The following is a 21,090-nucleotide window of genomic DNA, read 5'->3' as shown; positions in this document are numbered from 1 at the left end:
TTATGGACATCCCAATACTATGGAAATATAAATATACATTTATCCTATCATATATAAAATAAGAATGCATGTATCAGCATATATATGCATGGGCATTTACAGGAACATATACATACATGTGATATGTTCAGATGGGCACATTGACTATATGAAGCAAGGATTCCCCACTATGTAGAGCAGTTTAACTTTTTCTAGGCATGGTGGCATTCAGCAACATACTGGCCTTCCCCAGTGACTCTATGAGCATATAAAATAGGAACTATTATTCTCAGTGAGGGAACTGAGTGCTGGTGAATTGCCCAAAATCACAAAGAAGCTAGCCGAGGATGGTGTCTGGACAAAAAGCAGGGTTTTTATTTCTTTGTTTTTTTAATGACTTCCTGTTATAAAGCTCTCCTCCCTGACCCAGGGTTCTCCTTCCGTCTTCTCTTCCAGTAGCCCTCCAAACCCAGAAAAGCATCCCTCCAAAGTGACCTGTTACAGGGATGCTGTTGACTTCTTTGAAGCTCACACAGTCTGACAGGGACGGAAACAACCTTGAAATAAAAAGTAGCTCCCTCCTTTGTTAAACCTTTCAAAAGCTCCCTTAGTTTCTAACTCTATAATTACACCCTAATCGCAAGCATGCTGAAGGAGGGGGTCAGTTCCATGCAGCAGTGGGCTAATTATGTGGCAGAATTTCTAAAAATTATCATCTTATAAATTGCATGATTCCTCTGAAGGGGGAAGAAAAACACACACACCACATACTCCACTATGTTTCAAACTGAATTAATTAGTAATTTGAAGCCCAATTATCAACTAATCTATTGGAACATGCAAGTCTTTTGTATTTGGATGGTATATGCAATTTGCATCCTATTAGCTGGCAGTTGTAAGAATTTGAGAGCTCATTAGGTCAGGGGAGAGAAAAAAGAATGCAGATCAGAAGGCTGCAGACACCCAAAGGGCTGACTTGGTGATGCTGTGACTAAGGGGTCACTTGGCAACAGATGGAGGCTGGCAATGTAATTACCTGAGGTCTTTGGGTGGCTTTGAGGTCACTGATGTGTAATTTCTATCTTATCCTGGAGAGATGATTATGCATGCCCCTACCCTTGTTCTGTGTATTCTCAAGCAGCAGGGTGCCCACATGATCTATGCTGAGAGATGTCCTGATATAGTAGAAAAGGCATAGGCCTGCTAACTCTGGTGCCAGGCCTGGCTCTATCACTGATTGGTGTGAGCCTGGCCAAGTCATACTCCGTTGCTGGTTTGACCATAAGCAAATGTTTCCCTGTAAGCAAATGAAACTTAGATAGAGCTGACTTCCACAGTCCCTTCTAGGACTAAGGATCTGAGTGAGATTCAAAGGATGTCAAGAGTTTTTTTAATCACAAAGTCAACAATTTAATCCTTGCAAATGGTTTTTGAGGCTGCAACTCTTGGTTCCCCCAAAAGTGTCTGGACAGTTATCATCCATTTAAAAGGCAAGTATCTCTGAGAAAAGTAACATATTTATTTATTAATAACCAGACCTTAATTAACTTATCTTAATAAGTCCTTATTTCTAGTCCTGACCATGAAATACCAAGACAGCCAAGGCTAGGAAGTTTCCAAGGGGAAAGACAAGACGGTTCAGGTAGGAATAGGTCTGAGGCTGGAGATCATTCAGAAAGAGAGACAGAGCTTAAGAATCAGGCAAGATATTTTGGTGCCACTTTTCAGTCCTATCGCTTTGACCTTTACTACACCTAGACCCTGTGCCTTTGTTCTGTTAGTGATCCTTATTCTAAAGATAAGTAGGAAAATATCAACCTCTTATTCAATTAATATTGCAGGAATAATTACCACAAATAACATAGCTAAAACTGAGTGATATAATTTGTTATGGGCAAAAAGCTAAAAAATCACATCTTAAAGGAAACACAGAAAATCATAAAGAAGGCGAGGATAATAAGCAAACTTTGTAGAAAAAGCTATCATTAAGGAAATCTGACATGCTCAAGCTGCCACATGGCAAAATTTGTTATTTATTAAAAATTTGGTGGGAGATGCAACCACTTTACAAAATAGTTTTGGCATTCCTCAAAATATCAACCATAGAGTTACCATGTATCCCAGCAATTTCACTCCTAGGTTTGTGCTCAAGAGAAAAACTTGTATACAAATGTTTGTAGAAGCAGAATTCATAATAGTCAAAAAGTGAAAACAACTCAAGTGTCCATCAGCTGGTGTGTGGATACACAAAATGGGATGCATCCGTGTAATGGTATGTTACTTGGCAATAGAAAGGAATGAAGAACTGATACGTGGTACCAACGTGGATGCATGTTGAAAACATTATGTTAAGTGAAAGAAGCCAGTCAGAAGGGACCAGATATTCTGTGATTCCAATATCTAGAATAGGCAAGTCCATAGAGATAGAAAGTAGATTACTGGAGCAATTTGGGGGAAAATGGGGAGCAACTGCTAATGTGTATGGGGTTTCTTTTGGGGGATGATGGAGATGTTAAAAATGAGATTGTGGTGATGTTTCATAATTCTGTGAATATACATAAGAGAATTGACTTGTGTGCTTTAAATGGATGAGCTTTACATCATGTGAATTACATCTTAATAATGCTCTTTAAAAATAAGACAAATGCAAAGTAAAATTAAATTTGACTTTGGGGGGGGAAAAAAAAAACAAAACACTGAAAGTCTCAAACCTCATAATTTAGAAAGGTAGATGAGAAAACATGGCCTAGGACTTGCCAAAATAGACTTGCCAAAATGATGGCCACAAAGAAAACTCATAATGGTACATGTCACTAGGAATAATTTAATGTGTACCAAAAATTATCTTATGAGTCAAGTCTTCATACCCTGAAAAATAATTGCACCCAATAAAAATAACTGTAGTACATAAAAATGGAAGTAAAAATTTTCTTTAAAAGACAGCTTATCTATGCCACATAAAAAAGAGAATAAAAACTAAATTGTCATAATATTGTTCATGCTATAAAACTGTTTCTGGTTAAAGACTTGTCAGTGCTTGTGTTCTTATCATTTAAACATTTGTATTTATAAACAGTAAACTATCATTGATGTCAAAACAGAGAATCAAAACCAGTGAGGTTAAAGCATCTTGTATCCATTAAAAGATGTGGTGATTTTGTTGTTATTGCCAAGTGGCAGAGTCGATTAAAGCTGGAATTGTGATGACTAATAAAGGCCTGCCCACCAGCATGATCTCTTACAAGGAAGCTTAGAGAATCACCTTAAGTGTGCTATGGGTTTTGCAGGGGCACAGCTGAAGCTCGAAATTTGCCAGTCCCACTCATGCAGTTCCTACCAGCCAGGGACCACAGTAGCAAGCCAGGCCCCAAACATGGCCCCACCAGTTGAGGGCTTGCAGTGTTCTCTACTCACCAGATTTGCAAGGATATAGTGGTAGCCAATGCCATTCTTCTCCAGCTTTACGATCTATAAAACACAACCCGGGGGATACATGCATTAATCATACTGACAATTAAAGCTACACCTGCAATAATAATAGCAATGAACATCGAGTACTGACTGCCCTGTCCTATCCTAAGTATTCAAGCTACAATATCACAACCACCCAATGATGGTGGCATTGCTGATACCCTCGATTTTACAGATAGGGATGGAGGCTTAGAGAAGTTAAATAAGCTCCCTGAGGTTACCTGGATATAAAGTGCAGATACAAGATTTGAAATCATTTTTCCCTGATTCCAGGGATGGAGTAGTGTTATTACAACCCCAGGTCCTGGCTAAAATGCTCACTTCTTTCCTTCTTCCATAAAGCCTTCTCTATTCATGGAGAGTCTTTCTATACACAGTGAGACTCTTCCATTGTATTGGATATAACAATATCTGCTGCTTGAGTGGACAGAGAAGTGGACGCATGGTCAAATGGGTAGTTGAATGATTGCACCCCAGTTCTTGAACTTCACATCCTTGCATGGATCACATTTAGATACAGTTCCTTCTTTGTGCCTTCTTCCCTAAACCAGTTGGGTATTCAGACATTTCTGAGCAACTTCCAGTTTGAGTGCAAGCCAGAAGCTGGGAGGGAATGTCAGGATCGTCTGATCCCCCAATCACTGTACAGATGGGAAGTCACGCCCCAGAGTCGGGGCGTGATATATCAGATCCCACAGCAGTATGTTAACAGTATCAGGACATTGCATTGTGTGGCGTGCATGCTCAGTCGTGTCCAACTCTTTGCGACCCCATGGACTATAGCCCACCAGGCTCCTCTGTCCATAGATTTCCTAGGCAAGAGTACTGGAGCAGGTTGCCATCCCCACTTCTGCAGGGGATCTTTCCAACCCAAGAATTGAACCTGCATCTCCTGCCTTGGCAGGCGGATTCTTTACCATTGTGCCACCTGGAAATCTCTAGTGTTAGGACAGGGACATGGCTATTGTGAGCCTTTCCATATAATGCCTGAAATAAGAGCCAGGGTCTCCAAACACCCCTCCATCTTATGTGCACAGGCTGTCTCTAATCATTCTAGGCAGGAAAATATCTGTAGAAAGAACTACCCAGAGATTTGCTTGGGCATCCAGACGCACTACCCATCTGGGAGCAGCTAAGACTGTGGACCTTGGTTTAGCCTCAGCTCAGCCAGCAAGGTAACTTGATCTGTTTCTTTTTAATCATCAAAATGAGGTTGGTACAGCCTGCTAAGTACCCCCCACCCTCCCACCCCCCGCCCCCCACCCCGCACTATAACAAGGAGGCATAAAACATAGGAGAAGCATTTGGGCTTCTTTTCTAACTGAATAAATTTTCAAGGTTATTAACAGCCACATTCAGATATCTACTTAATTGGATGTATGTGCATAGCAGCTCACATTTTTTTATGGCAAGAATAATTAAATGCAAGTGCATACAATGAATGCTCTGAAATAGTGGCTAGCATGTGAAATTCCAGACCAGGGAGCTCAAAGACTATTGGGATGATAGTTTTATTAATAATTCTTCATTGCTTTTTCATTTTCTTGTCAAATGGCTTGCTGCGCTTTCAACAATGAGATACCATTATCAGAAACCTATTCAGCTTCAAATTAACACAAAACAGCAAACAAAAGACAGATTGAAACCCACTGCCTCAGGGCAATGGATAAGAATAGTCTCTGGAGGGTGAAATTACAGGTTGAAACATAAGAAACAATAATGAATGATTTTTGACCAATAAAGATTAGTAATTTCATATAGTTGGACCTAAACACCAACCTTCCCACCCATCTACTCACCTACCCACCTGATGAACTCCTTTCCCTTTTACAGATATTAAGTGCTTACTGTCTACCAAGCACTGTGCTGAGAATATGGTGGAAAGTGAAAAAGCATGGTGCTTGCTCTGCTGGAGGCCACAGTTTACTGGGAGAAGAGCAATACTAAACAGATAAAGAGATAAAAGGTTACTGACTGAGAAAGTTGATACAAAGGTAATGTACACTTTCAGTCCACTGCCTCGCTGACCCCATCTCTTCAAAGCTCATTTTCACTGGATTGCCTTAATTCACAGTCTTTGTGTCTGGCATGCCCTTTCCCATTCTCTTTGATTATTCGTAACCTTTATGGCTAAGCTCTAATCCCAACTGCTCTGTAAAGCCTCTATGATTAATTAATTCACTCAACAAATATGTATTGAACGTGGACCATATATCAAGCCCCACGCTATGTACTAGGGACAAGCTATGAACAAGTGAGGCAAGGTCCCCAGGCCCTCATTGAGCTGAGTTGACAATTTAGCAGGGAGCCAGATGGTAAATATATAAACAGATAAATGAACAAGATTTCAGCAGGTGAAAAGCACTTTAAAGACAATAAGAGTGAATGGATGGGCTGGTCCCGGTCTCCCTCATCCATCTTTGACTCCTTCTGAACTTAATGACTGTATTACATAATTAAGTACCATATACTGATAAAGTATTATAATCTAATGAATTTCCTGCCAGTCCAAGAGATGCAGGTTTTATCCCTGGGTTGGAAAGATTCCTTGGAGTAGGAAATGGCAACCTGCTCCAGTGTTCTTGCCTGGAAAATTCCATGGGTAGAAGGTCCTGGCGGGCTACAGTACCTGGGGCCCCAGAAAGTCAGACACGACTGACCAACTGAACACATACACACACACACGCGCACACACACACACATGCATGCGCACACACATGCACACATACATACACGCGTGCACACACACATGCACACACGCACACACACACTATAGTTTGATAACCCTGTTCCTTGCTCACAGACCTTCACTGGCTCTCCACTGTTTATAAAATAACCCCCAGACTCTTTAGAATGGTTTCCAAAGATCATTGTCTTCCAGTAAACAACTGACATCCTCCACTTGGCCTCTTAAGCCCTCTGTGAACCTTGGCTCCCACAAGCCCTCTGGGCCTCCCTACCTGCTCTTACCTCCAGCTTAAAGGCTCTTTTCCAGTCAAAGGCTACCTGTAGATATCTAGACCTATCTCACATTTAGGATCTTAGAGCATTCATTGATTCCTTATTCTTCCTATTCATTCAAAAAATATTGAATACCTGCTAGGTGCCAAGCATTGTTCAAGGCACTGTGGATACAGGAGGGAAGAAAACAGAACAAGAATCCTAATACAGCTGATATTCCAAGTGGAGCACTAGAGACTGAGACAGGCAGTTAATTCCCTATGTGGAGTTTGGAATCGTTGTCTTCCTCCTTAGATTAGGCAGAACATTTGTGTTAGACTGAAAAGATCCCAGTTCTTGAGTGTGAGATAGTCTAGGATGATGCCAAGATGTCAGACTGCAAATTAGAAGATGGAAATCCTTTGTCACTAACTAGTGACATTGTCTTTTTCACTAACTAGTCTGAACCCAAGACAAATGATTCAACAAATATGACCATTAGTCATCTCATCTGTATAGTGTAAATGCAAGTGATAAACCACATAACTTATAATATCCTTTCAGCATTTTGTCTTTACTTTTCAGAATAGAAGAGTCCAACAATTAAAAAAGATAATATACTACAATATAAAATATTCAGAAAACAAGTTACTTTCTTCCAAAACACATGTTTGTCCTTTGACAGAGTGGATAGCTATAGTCAGCAGATGCTGACAATTGAGTTTTTAAGAGGTCTGGCATGGTAGCTAGACCTAGATGGATTTGACTTCCTACTTTCATTCCATGCTACTTGTGAAATCTCAGGCAAGTGTAATCCCTTGTTTCTCCATTTATAAAATAAGGGCGCTAATGGAAGCAGTTTTATAGAGAGAATGTGAGGATGAAGTGGAATTATACATGGAAAGGGCTTGGCATGGTGTTTGGTATAAAGTAAGTACTCAGAAAATAGTACCAACAGCTCTATCTTTACTGTAGGAGTCTTCAGTCTGCTAAGAATACCTGTTTATCATCCAACACTTTCCCTACCTTTCATCTAATCTTGTTATCAGCTTCGTAGAACAGGGGTCTTCATTCCTATTTTACAGAGGAGTACACTTACACCAAAAAAGAAATGACTCAAGAAGCCAGTATCGTACCCACAACATCTTGAATGAATCTCCAGGGAATTATGCCAAGTGAAAAAAGCTAAACCCAAAATGTTACATACTATGTAATTCCATTTATATCACACTCATTTAAAATAAGAAAATCACAGAAATGGACCACAGATTAGTGAGTGCCTAGGGAAAGGGAAAAGGAGAGAGAGAGAGGGAAGCAGGATGACCGCAGATCTTTGTGGTGATGGAAATGTCCTGTACCTGAAATGTATCAATGTCAATTTCCTGGTTGTGGTATTGTGGTTGCTACAGTTTTGTGAGATGTTATCATTGGGATAACCCGACATGTGGTGCATGGGATCTCTCTGCATTATATCTTGCACATGCATATGAGCTTATATCTCAAAATTTAAAAAGTTGAACTAAAAAAAAAACACAAAGCAAAACCAGTATCAGTTGGCATTATGAATAGCAAAAACAGGTAAATCTTTACATTTATGACTTTCAGTGGGGCAGGCTCTATTTTAAGTGCTGTGCTTGTATACATAGATTCTTCTGACCCTCACAAGAGCTCTCTAAAGGTAGCCATTTTTATTATTATTATGCCCATATTACAGGTCAGGAACCTGAGATGTAGAAATTAAAAACCTGGCCCAGGGTCTCAGAACTAAATGAACATTAGAGCTGGGGATGTGAATCTGGCTCCAGGGTCTCTGCATTTAACTATTATTAATACTCTATTCTGCTTTGCTGCTGCTGCTAAGTCGCTTCAGTCGTGTCCGACTCTATGCAACCCCATAGACGGCAGCCCACCAGGCTCCCCCGTTGCTGGGATTCTCCAGGCTAGAACACTGGAGTGGGTTGCCATTTCCTTCTTCAATGCATGAAAGTGAAAAGTGAAAGTGAAGTCGCTCAGTCGTGTCGGACTCTCAGCGACCCCATGGACTGCAGCCCACCAGGCTCCTCCATCCATAGGATTTTCCAGGCAAGAGTACTGGAGTGGGGTGCCATTGCCTTCTCCGCTATTCTGCTTTACCTAACTAGAATTCCAGTCCTCTGACTCTGGCTCAGAAAACTCCCATCTTAATGGCAACAAGTTTTGCTGCTTTTTCTCTCTGAGAGGGAGGCACAGATTCACACTTTGTAAAGTAGAACACAGAGTTAACGCCTCAAAGAACTCCCGGCTTTCAGAATCTCTCCTGTTCAATTGCTGAGGCCTCTGAACAAGTGCTGAGCTGACTCTGAGATTCCCTGCGGGTGCCCCAGGGGTCTTGAGGACTATTAACAAGCACTGTCTTGTTGTCAAGTACCTAAAACTGCCATCTTTAATTGTAGAGTACTGTTCAAAAACAATTTCAGCATCTCCTTCCTTGCTAGCTCATCTGAATACACAGATGTAATTTAAAAAAAACAAGTGATCTATCCAGTGCCACATGCTTTACCTCTGAGAATAGGAGGAACCATGACTTAGAGACATCTGGCTGAAGACTGTTGAGGTTACAGTGTAGTTTCTTAGAATGGACAGTCAATCAATTCATCTTTCAGACACTGGTGTCTGTTTCAGGAAAGAGTAAAGGGAGATGCTCGGAGCCTCCCTGCACTCAAAATGGGTCAGTGGGCCAAATGGACGAGAAACCAAATGCTGGATCAGTGGGTGACAGAATGCAGAGCCAAACCCAGGAATCAGGTCTAAGGATGTGATAAAACTTCACAAACTCTAAAGTGCAATGCATTTTTCTTTTTAACAAGAAAAGGAAGCACTTGAGGTAAGTTTTTGGTTAACTGATCTGAGAACTATGGGAAGCCCTAGGTGATGGCTCCTACTCGGTACTATCTCATAACGTTTCAGAGTTAAATTGTATCAGTTACAGGATTTGAGAAACAGCCTGTAGTTTCACCTAGTCAAGAACTCTCCTTGTAACTCAGAGGGCCAGAGGTCAATCTGGTCCTCTGGAACCACCCCCCACACCCACCCTGAGGGCACCTTCGCTGCACTCACTACCTGGCCCAGGATAGCATTGAGGCGTTCCGATTCACAGTCCACCACCACCAGCCGCTCCTTTTTCTTCTCCAGGTCCTGGAAGAGCATCCGGTAACCCTCCTCCGTGGTTGTCAAAATGTTGACGGCTGTCACCTGCCAGTTCTTCTCAGCAGCTGTGTCCAGGACTTTCTGCAGGACGGACAGACCTGGAGGTGGGGTGAGTAGGACAAACGTGGCAGTCAGAATCCACAGCAATTTCCCCCACCTTCCCCACTCCTCCACTAAACTCAGCTCCAGCTTGCTCTAAGACCAGTTTGAGCTGGGGTGGGCAGGCTCTGTGTTTGTTTTGTGTTTCTGTTTGCAGAACATAGGAGGCAGTAGAGTTAGTGATTAAAAGTGTAATCTGAAGCTCCAGTTCTAATGCTACAATATACTTGGTTAAATGATCTTGTATGGATTAATTCCCTTTGCTAAACTTCAGTGTTTTCAGTGGTAAAATGGTGATGTTAATAATGCCCACTTTACAGTGTCATCATGAGGATTGAATGAGAGTGTCTCAAACATGGCAGGGGTTTTATAAATATTGATTACTATTCAGCCTTTAGTAACTGCTTATTAAGTGTGTTGATCTGATATCTAAACAGCACCTGATAGCTGTCAACCACAGTTACTAATATATAGTATATCTCAAATCCTAGCACTTTGCCTCTCATACAGTAGGTATTCGATCACCGTGTACTGAATTAAGCTACTCTCTTCTGATTTACAGCTAAATGATAGAGGAATCCATGACTTAATCCTGTTTTGTTTCATCTTTGGGACATAGGTAGGATATTAGTTTCCTACTGCGGCTGTGACAAATTATTGCAAATTTAGTGGCTTCGAATAAAACATTTATCATGTTAAACTGCCAGAGGTCAGATGTTTGAAATGAATCTCACTGGGCTACGTTCAAGTTATTGTCAGGGTTGTGTTATTTTCTGGAGGTTCTAGGAGGGGAAATTTTTATTGCTTTTTCTGCTTCTAGAGGATACCTGCTTTCCTTGGTTTATAGCCTCTTCCATCTTCAGTGACTAGTTGAGTCTCTCATGTCATACTCTGATACTGACCCTTCTGCCTCCCCCATGCTTAAGGACCCTTGTGATTTCACTGAGCTCACCCAAATAATCCAGGATAATCTGTCTGTTTTAAGGTCAATTGATTAACAACATGAATTCCATCTGTAACCTTTATGCCTTTTTCATTTAACATAACATATTCAGGGATTCCAGGAATTAGAGCATGGGTGTCTTTGTTGGGGAAGAAAGGGGAGGTCATAAATCTACCTGCAACAAATCATTATATTACTTGTGCACTGTTAATCTATCTTGTGCACATATATCATTTCTGTCTCCATATAATATTGCTCATCTCTCTGATAGTGACCAATATGGTGCCCAGCATAAAGAATCATCTGTAGATTGATTCTGTTGTTTCTTTTTTGCTTGATTTATTTATTTTATTTAAGTACAAGGTTGGTGCTCTTAAGCCTCACATTTACTAAAAGTTTATTATGTGTCTGCCATTGCTCCATTAGCTTTCCTGTCTTCAATTCACTTAATTCTGTAAGGTAGGTACCATTGTTATCCATGTTTCACAAATGTGGAAATGGAGGTTCAGAGAGACTTGGTCATTGGCTCAAGGTCACACAGCTAGCAAATGGCAAAACTCTGAGCTCAGAGTTGTGAGGTAGGTGGAGCCCCTTTAAGAGTATGGGCGCTTTTTGCTGATAAACCCCAGAGATGATCCTCTAATGAAAGTGAGATTTTTCTGGCTTTGCTGCTTCTAGGCCTCAAGCCTCATTATGCAGCAAAAGTGAAGTCGCTCAGTCGTGTCGGACTCTTTGCAACCCAATGGACTGTAGCCTACCAGGCTCCTCCCTCCATGGAATTTTCCAGGCAAGAGTACTGGAGTAGGTTGCCATTTCCTTCTCCAGGGGATCTTCCCGACCCAGGGATCGAACCTAGGTCTCCCACATTGCAGGCAGATGCTTCCCCATCTGAGCCACCAGGGAAGCCCTATTTATGCTGCAAAGTTGTCCTGAAATAGCCATTCTGCAGTTCATCCTTATAATGCCTGCTTGTCTGAGAAGGGAAATCATCAAAATAAGGAAAGAGAAGGGAAAATCAAAGCAAATAGAGTGCTTCTGGCCTCACCTGCCAGCTAATTCTCCTTGAATAATGCCTGCCTAACTCTTCCTGAAAAAACATTTTGCCAGCCACTCTTCTATTGGAAAATCTTCTAAGCCTCTCTAAAGGCAAGCTCCTATAAAGCCTCTCTTTAAACAGAATAGAATTCCTGTGCCTCACTTTCCAGACCTTGTATGATCCACTTATTTCTTCACACCAATAATGGTTAAGTTCTTTTTGGACCATTGAGTATAGCAGGGGATGGTAGGATATATCGTATAATACAACCATCACAGGAGTTAGAGAAAAGAAGAGCGTTTCCATTTAGAAGGTCAGGAAATAGAGAAAGTGGTGTTCTCCATTGCAAAAGAAAGGAATAATTTGCATATGTAGATTTGAAAAGGGAAGTGCTCCCCAGAAACTAGAATCCTCTGATTCAAGATGTAGAGTAGAAAAACAAATACTGGACATATTTAGAAAATGGAATGGAAAATTTGAAATTTAGGTAGAGGCAGAATTATTAAGGCCTGGGAGGGCTGATGGTGATGCTGGTGATGATGCTGATAGAGGTTAACATGTATAAAAGACTCTGTGCATTGACTGTGTTGTTGGTACCATACAAGCCCCATCTAGTTATTGTGTCATTCAGTCCTCACAATTTTATGAGATAGAGACCGGCTTTATCTTCATTATAGAGATGAAAAAATGAAGGAATAGAGAATTTTATTCCCATTACAGAAGTGATCAAATTGAAGCAGAGAGAGCTTGCCTAAAGTCAGACAGCTGGAGAGGAAGGAACATAGAATTCCAATCCAGGTCTGACTTCATATGCTCCTCAAAGCCATGCCATGAGCCCTGAGCCCTGAGCCCTGAACCAGTCAGCTAAGGTCCTTGGACGTTGAGTCTGGGTTCAGGAACAATGGAAGCTTTGAGAGCTGTAGAGTGACATGGTGCGTTAAAAGGTGTTTCCGCACAGTGAGTTACAGGTTAGCTACTGAAAAATCAGTCCACAGACATAAAGCATTTCTGGATCATTCCTCCTTGCTTTCAAGAAAGCAGGGAGGCCCCATTCTTCTTTCTGCTGGTAATTTTCTCTCCATCCCTTCAACGTCTCCCTCCCCTAGCCCCTGGCTTACCCCGGTCAGCATCATAAATGTAGACAAATTTTTGCCACTTGTAATGGTCGATGATACTGATGAGGGCATCCTGCAGCTCGGGGCGCAGCTGGAGGACAAACTGGTTGGATGTGTCAACGGGAAAGCTTGGTGTAATGAAGCAGACGTGGAGGGCCCCGCAGAAGGAGGTCAGCATGTTGACAGTCCTCCGTTCATAAAACCCAAAGATGGCATAGACTCCTTTAGAGAACTGGGAACAGACTGGAAAAGGAGAAGAGAGAAATTAATGAATAGAGGAAGATGCTGCAAACATGCTGTCAGTGGCTCTAAAACTATTTCATCCATTAGCCTATCCATCTAACTCATCATCCTTCTATTATCTAGCTAGCCTTCTACCCACTCAGGCAATCTATCCCTCCATCCTTTCAACCCACCAACGTATCTAACTGCCCATCTATTTTACCCATCTGTGCATCCATTCACTCATTCATCTGTCCAACCCACCCATCCATCTGTTGAACCAGTCTTTATTAGGTGCCATTTCCATGCCAAGAGTTTTCATGGTTATTCATTATAAATGTATACAATGCAGTTTTGTATGTTCTTTCGTGTTATCTGTACAACAACCTTATTAAGGTAGGAAAAGGATGACTAGGTAAGTTTTTTAAAGGGAGAAACCAAGGCTTAGAAAGGTAATGAACATGTCCAAGGTATCACAGATAGACCGGATCTGAGTTAGGCAGGTATCTTGAACCCAATCTAACAATCTTTCTATGACGCTGCCCATCACTTTAAGGCAAAGCATAAGATGCCTCAGGAAGAAAGTCTGTCAGCTTGCTGCTGATGCACGTTTAAGAAAACAAGTGTTGATTTTCCCAGTCTACCCTTAGCTTTCAGTGTACATTTCTCTGCTGATGTTCATCGCGTGTTTGTACATACTACTGACTGATTTTTCAGGCCCCCTGGTGTATCAGCCACAGTAATAGCTTAGCTGTGTGAATATCCCCACAGGAGTCATTTTGTAAGATCCCAGTTAAGTTACCAACACTGGTTGGTGTTCAGTTAGACTGTTGGTTAAACTATAACGGTAAAAAAGAACAAAATTATGGGACCAAGTTCAGGTCATTCACCAATGAAACTTCATTTTAATATGTGATACAGGGTTCCTAGACTTTGCCCCAGTCGAGTGCCCAACTGTAACGCTAACCCCAGTGCCCCCAGATTACTGTCCTACTATGGATGGTGAGGCAGACAAGTCATTCTCATCACAGTGACAGTATTTTAGGGTGCTTTGCCGTATGTGTTAGGCTGTTCATTTCTCATCACAACCCTGTGACTTTGGTATTATCAGTTTTATTTTAAGATGAAGAAGCTGATGTTCTTAGATGCTCTGCTGTCTTGGTCATATCACCTGCTTTCATGACCCCACACTGCCTTTGTAGATGGGCTCTCAAACTATGCTCCATGAGCATCACCCAAATGTGTTCCATGAAACGTTAGTATCACAAAGTGCTCCTTAAAAAAGAAAAGACTTCTTTGCGCAAACACATTTTGGAAATGGTGTAAACCCTGTCCTCCTTTTGCAGTTTCATCCTACATACTGACCACATAAAAGATTGAGAGGAATCCTGTTCTAAAAAATCTAGATTTTTGTCAAATTCAAACATTCCCAGGGCCCTTTGCTGGTTAACACATTTTAACATGTAATTGATGCACTGGGTCAGGCTGAACTGAAGAATGCCGTTAGCTGCTAGGACCTAGCTGCCTACCAAGTCTCAGTTCAGTTGCTTCCTAGATCTTCCCTTCATGCTCCTGCAAGATCTTCTCTTAAAGATTGTAATGGAGCCATACAAGTCATCTGTTTAACTTCCAGTGTAACCCAGCATATTGTCTAAGGAAACCCTGCAGGTGCCCTTTGTGTGTTTGTATATGTTTTTAATTTTAATTTTTATTTTGTATTGGACTGTAGTTGATTTTCAATGTTGTATTAGTTTCAGGTGTACAGCAAAGTGACATTCTTTTTTAGATTCTCCGCCTGCAGTGCCCTTCCCTTACCTCTTTGCAGTGCTCACTGCTTTTCAGCAGTTGTGTCTCAGCTCACATCTCTTGCCTGGACTGGCCTTCCTTCATCACCTCCTCTAGATGGTTCTTCCATCGTCCCCTCAACCCTCTATAAATCTCTATCACATCTCCCATTGTATCTTTCATAATTGAATGATTATTATTTGAAATAGTTTTCTTTTTTGCTTGTATATATCTGTGACTGCTCAGGTCAACGTTAATTCCTGAAAAACAGGGGTCTCATTTATGCCCCAAAGCCAGCATAATCCCCAGGACGTGGTAGGTGAGTGCTGATGAGAGGGTCACATGGCCTGCAGTAAGGGATGGGGAGGAGCTGGTGGGTCACCCTGGACCTCTTCCTCCTCCTCCGTTCTGGGTTGATGTCTCCTGTAGTAGCTATTTATCCTTTACTGCTCACACTATTTTCTCTTTCGCCCTAATGAGGCCACTCCGTCTGTTTGCAGCTGACAATAGGTTCTGTCTTTAAATGTCTGTTGTAATTGTCAGAATCACGACTTCCATAAATATGGATCTCTCCAACAGGAAGCATACATTGTATATTATTCTCCTCATGTTAAATATAGATTTGTCAAAAAGCACAATCCATCTTACTGGGTGAAGTGTATATGAGGAGCACATAAACCCCATTAAAATATTATAATATGCTCTCTGCAGTATTTTTAGGATCTCTTCTTTCCTTGCTGAAATGAAATATTATCCAGTGGGATATAAATCTCATGTTCCAATCCATTCCCTGATGTTACCTACGTGGTTTTGCACCTTTCCTTGGGCCTCTAGGGACCTTGTGGCCACTGTTTCTTGCTGGAACTTTAGAAGTAGAAGAGGAAAGGATGAGATGGGAGGGAAGAAATGGGCGCAGGTAAGCATGATAGCATCTTTATACTCACAGAGGACAGGATATTTTCCCTTCTCAAATTATCTTCCTATTTTTACCTTTTGCAAGTCTATTTTTCCCCTTGAACTGAATATATTATCCTCTAGGGCTAAGAGGGTACATTTGCCCACTTCTCCCTAAAAGAACATGGCTTGGAGGTAGCCTTCTGGATATACCAAAGTGGACCCTGGCCCCAGACTTGTTCAGCATCTGATCTTCAATCTGGCTCCTTATTTCAACTAAGACTGAGCAGCAACAGAGAATGGGACAGCGAGAGACTGAGAGTAAGACTCTGTAGGCCCAGGGCCTGTGGGATACTGCATAATTGGTTAAATGTTCAGAAATATAATTAGTTGTAGTGCATTTCCTTAAATCTGTCACAGTAAATATTCAATTAAAAAAGATAACTTGGTCTTGTAGAAAAAGTACTAAACTAGATGCCAGAAACCTAGAGGATTCTCTTTTTGGTTTTTATCACAACACAGGGCTATGTGACCTTGGACCAATCCCGGGCTCTTTCTGGGTCTCAGTCTCCCATCTGTAAATTGGTGGCTTCAGACTTCATAACAAATGTTCCTTCAGGCTCCTACAGTCTACGTTCTAGTCAAATTAGTTGAAAAATATTAACCAATTGAGCATACTTTGTTTATTTGCTAGTCAAAATTTCGCAAACTTCAGTGCAGTTTTTCAAACCTAGAAATCAGATAAAAGTTTGGAGTTCTTAAATCTCATTGTAATAGAATCCTGGCACTAAATCCAGATGCATTCAGAGTCTTGAGTTGTATTTAAGATACAGTTTTTAATGTGATCGGTGAGTTAGTTACCTTGGAGAAAGAACTAGCAAACCATTCCAGTATTCTTGCCTGGAGAATACCATGGACAGAGGAGCCTGGTGGGCTACGGTCCATGGGGTCCAAAGAATCAGACATGACTGAGCGACTAACACTTTTCACTTTTAGAGAGTAGATGAGTGAAGGCCAGTCAGAAAGCAGGCTAGAGGTGGACCCTGTATCATTAGATACAGTGAGCCCGAGGAGAAATGGGAACATTGGAAAGCAGCCTGGGGACCCTGCGGTGTACTAGTCGGTCAGATTCTCAAGCTGATGGAGAATCTGAGTAGGCAGGATTATGTATGTATTCTCCATTTAAGACAGCAATGATGAATATACTGCCTCTGATAGTAAGAATTAAGAGCTGATGTTAGAGCACTTATGAAGTACCAGACTCATGCCAAGACATTCGCTGGCAATGACTTCTTTCATCCTATGAGTTAGGTTACAAATTGGGAAGGGCAAGTTCAAGACCAGCTTAAGATGAAACTGAGATCTGAACTCTACCAGCCAGACCACAAGGCTTGAACTCTTGATTTCTGTGATATGACACCCCTTCCCTCCCTCCTATAATACTGGAAGGAGACAGTCATGGCATAGAGGACAGCTTCAGTTTCTAGAAAATCCTCTCCTGTAGCACATTGCCTTCCCCTGATGCCAGATCAAGAGACATTACTGCATTAGGATCTATTGATACTAAAACAAAATGAAACTGGGTGGAGCTCAATTCATCCCCCTCTGGTCCCTGGGGATCATGCAGAGCATACACACACACATCTGTTCTTCTATTGGTCCATCCGCCCATCCATCCACTTCTCAACATTTCACATCTACCACTCGTGAGACTCCATGTTAGGCAGTGGACATGCAGTGGTGAAATCAGCAAGGTCCAACCTCAAGGACCATTGCCTGGAAAATGGGAAAGACCGGTATTGAACTAGTAAGTACACTTCATGTAAGTGCTGTGGAAGGGATGTGGTCAGGGTTCAGGCAGGGGCACCCAACCTCAGCCTTTGGGAACCTCAGAGAAGGCTTCTGAGAAGAAGTGCCAGCTTTGACCCTGAAAGATAATTGGAGATCAGCCAGAAGAAGGGGTGTGCGTATGGGGCAAGGGTAGAGTGCAGTTGCTTGTGCATAAAGAGTATTCCAGGTGGAAGGAAGAACAGCAGCAAAGACCTGGCAGAGAGAAAAGCCATCGCACATTCAGGGAACCCCGCCAGAGTGTCAGATTCCGAGGTCCCTGCCTGCAAGAGATTCTGCAGCAGAATGCGGCCAACAATCAGAACCAGTAAAAACGAGGCCAGGAATTCCCTCTTGGGGAGGTAGGAGGGCAAGCCCTGGCAAGGGCAGGAAAACCCCCGCTCTGCAAAGCACAGGCTGTCCAATTCCATCCTCACTTGGCTCAAACCTCTTTGATAATCACTTCTGGTTAAGGCACCATCCACTTAGTATCAATAAATCTCCAGCCCTGGGCACTCTTCCTGACAGCTCTCTCCCAGGGAGGGATCTCCTGGTATTAGCAACTCCTTTTTTATTGTCACTTCATTTAAGGCCTCTCGCACCGACATTTCTCCTTGGCTCCTGGCTGCGGTCCCTGAAAATGTGGCAGCTTCATTGTAAATGGTGGTTAATGAGGTGACAGGGTGGCTCCATTCAGGGGGAGGGAGATGGAAAGTGTGTGTGTGTGTGTGTGTGTGTGTGTGTGTATGGAGGGACTTTTAGACACTCATCATGCTCCTTGAATAAGCCTATCCTTATGGGTAGAAATGACATTCTTGATCTGACTCTAACCTTGTGACATCAAAGGTGCTTTATTTCTGTCTTTCAGACAATGAGAGTGCCCCTCAATCCCCTTACACTCTCTTACATCCAAGATCTGATGATCCTATGTCTTGAATTACCATAATAGATATAAATTGTCCTCATCTCCTTTAAACAGCAATTATTTAGGATTCTGAGACATGTCTAGGGCTTCTCTGACATTTACTGGATAAAGCCTCATTGTTCATTTGTTAAATCAACAAATATTTATTGAGCACCAGGAAACTGGGAAGCAGTGATGATGCAAGACAGGTGTGTCTTCTGCCTTCTCAGAGCTTAGACAGGAGATCAGTGTTCAGTAAGTTTTAAATTAAGGGAAAGAAAGGATATTTTGAGAAAGTAATAAGTCTTAAACATAGAACAAATGATTGTTAACTCTCATGATAGCCAGTGTTTACTGAGTACTTACTTCAGGGGGTCATGGTGCTAAGTGCCTGTGCCAATATCCAGGAAGAGGGACCAGTTTATCCAAAGGCAATGAGGTGAGAGAGAGGAAGGGGCCTTAGAGAAAGTCCAGAAAAGCCAGTACAACTGAGACAGGGGTGTGCCAGAGTTGGAGGTGGTGGTAGGGGACCAGACTGCCAGGGGCCTTGCCAGGACTAGCCGTGTTAAGCCCCTGAGTCGTGTGTCCATGTTGCATATACTTTGACTTTGGGTTCCTCTCAGCTTCCTAGAGCCTCTCTTCACCTTGGCCCTGGAGCCCAGTTGGGACCAGGCAACAGAGGGAGATGCAGAAGAGGAGGCCTCTTCCCCTGCTCAGACTTGCGTATTTATTATGAAACATGAGTATTAATTACCAGGCACTGAAAGTCAATGAGATGTGACATGGTATATGAGGCTAAGAATTGGTTACAGCCTGGGCTCACTGGTCCTGGAATTAGATTCACCTTGTAGGCTGACATATGAAACCAGGGGCAGGGGAAGGACAAAGAGACGGAGAGATCGTAGGTTCTATGGGAACGCTCTTCAGGTGCCTGACCTGGTTCTGGAAAAGTAAACACAGAAAAACAAATCAGGGACTATGAACCAGCCCCTTTCCCTCTGTGAGCTGCATTTTACCCATCTGGACAATGGAGTGTCTACTAAATCAGTGTTGTGTGCCTGTGTGTGTGTGTGTGTGTGTGTGTGTGTAGTACCTCTAATAAAACATTTGTGCTCCCTGAAGATGTGTAGTTCTACAGACAGGGATTTTCTCTTTCTTCTTTCCATCTTTCTTCTATCTAACTACTCGTCCACCCTTCCAACAAATGTTTACTGTGCACACGGTGTATGTCAGACAGTGGGGTGCCAGGGGAATACAACCCTGAGAACCTTCCATCATGGAGCTTAGGATCTACAGAGGGGAGAGAGTTGATGTACATGTCAGTAAGATCGTTAGGATCTGGTAAGTGTTAGGAAGGCAATAATATGAGATGATGGGAGTGTGTCTGATGGGGCTACTTACATAAAGGGTGAAGGAGACCCTCTCTGTGGCAGTAACCTTTGAGCTGAGAAAATGAATCATATGGAGGAGCTGGCCAGGCAGAGGGCCAGGGAAACAGTTTCAGGTGGAAGGAACAGGAAGTACAAAGGCTCGTAATAAGGTTCAGGAAAATGTTGGTGAAATTGAGAAATAAAAAGAAGGCCAAAGTAGATGCAGTGCAGGCCAAAGGAGAAAGCAGTAGGAATGGAGGTGAAGGAGACCATATGTAACTTTCTGAGCAAACTTAATGCTCCCCTAAGGTGCACAGCACTTCATGTGTGGCTCGGGTACCTGCTGAGCTCTAGAACATCACCTTGTTCAGAGATAGTCTAGGTCTGATTTTAACTGAGCCCTCAGCTCTAACATCCTATAGATAAAGGCAATGGAGAAGAGACACCGTGGAGGGAAAGCTGGTTCTGATCCAGTGCAAAATGGGAAAAGGAAGTCTGACTTAAGTGTAATGGGGCTACAAACATGGACCAATGAGTTCATGGGGTTTGAGTATAGACACTGTTCCTCTTGGATGTTTCTAGGCTTGCTTTAGGTTCTGGGCCTTTGCTTATGTTCTTGTTCCAGACTGTACAGACTTCCTGACTTCTACCGTTTCCCTCTACAAATTCTTTCCAATCTTTAAAGGTCCAGCTTAAATGCCACCTCTTCCATGAAGCTCTCACGCGTCCCTTTTCCTAACTGTAGTCTATAAAAGTCTCCATCCCTCTCTTAAATGTCCACAGAAGTGTATGCCTCTTATCAATTTTTATGCAGCCCTCATGCTTTATTGGAGAAGGCAATGGCACCCCACTCCAGTACTCTTGCCTGGAAAATCCCATAGACAGAGGAGCCTGGTATGCTGCAGTCCATGGGGCTGCTAAGAGTCGGACACGACTGAGCACCTTCACTTTTCACTTTGAAGCATTGGAGAAGGAAATGGCAACCCACTCCAGTGTTCTTGCCTGGAGAATCCCAGGGACGGGGGAGCCTGTTGGGCTGCCATCTATGGGGTCGCACAGAGTCGGACATGACTGAAGCGACTTAGCAGCAGGAGCAGCATGCTTAATTAGTTTGAGTTCTTTGATTGCAAGGACAGAAATGAATGCATCCTAACTGAAGACAAAAGAAGAAAGGAGGGGGAACCGCCAGCTCAAAGACTGAACTTCAGACGATGGAAATTGCAGGAGATTGGGGAATCTGGGTGTGAGAATTTCATAGATGGTGTCTTCAGAATATCACCGTTGCTTCAGCCATTTGTAATCACTGCTCCACACAGCTC

The 21,090-nt window shown here is 42.4% G+C and overlaps 1 protein-coding gene across 7 annotated transcripts in view; it reads right to left on the bottom strand.

Annotated features, from left to right (window-relative positions):
- Positions 1-21,090, bottom strand: part of GRIA1 (glutamate ionotropic receptor AMPA type subunit 1) — a 365,851-nt gene that overhangs the window by 139,663 nt on the left and 205,098 nt on the right. For 3 of the 7 annotated variants that reach the window (XM_055559484.1, XM_055559480.1, XM_055559490.1), the window contains exons 3-5: positions 12,773-13,012; positions 9,490-9,674; positions 3,394-3,447 (exon numbers count right to left, since the gene is read on the bottom strand). In XM_055559484.1, coding sequence (XP_055415459.1) covers positions 3,394-3,447; positions 9,490-9,674; positions 12,773-13,012 — 479 coding nt within the window. Of the gene's footprint in view, positions 1-3,393; positions 3,448-9,471; positions 9,675-12,772; positions 13,013-21,090 lie in introns of those variants that run through there. The other 4 variants (XM_055559508.1, XM_055559519.1, XM_055559525.1 and 1 more) reach the window with 2 other exon arrangements.

This window comes from Bubalus kerabau, chromosome 1 (assembly GCF_029407905.1).
Source record: "Bubalus kerabau isolate K-KA32 ecotype Philippines breed swamp buffalo chromosome 1, PCC_UOA_SB_1v2, whole genome shotgun sequence".
Lineage (NCBI taxonomy): Eukaryota > Metazoa > Chordata > Mammalia > Artiodactyla > Bovidae > Bubalus > Bubalus kerabau.
Note: the sequence above shows the minus strand (reverse complement) of the source record. Positions and strands in the feature narration are given on the sequence as shown.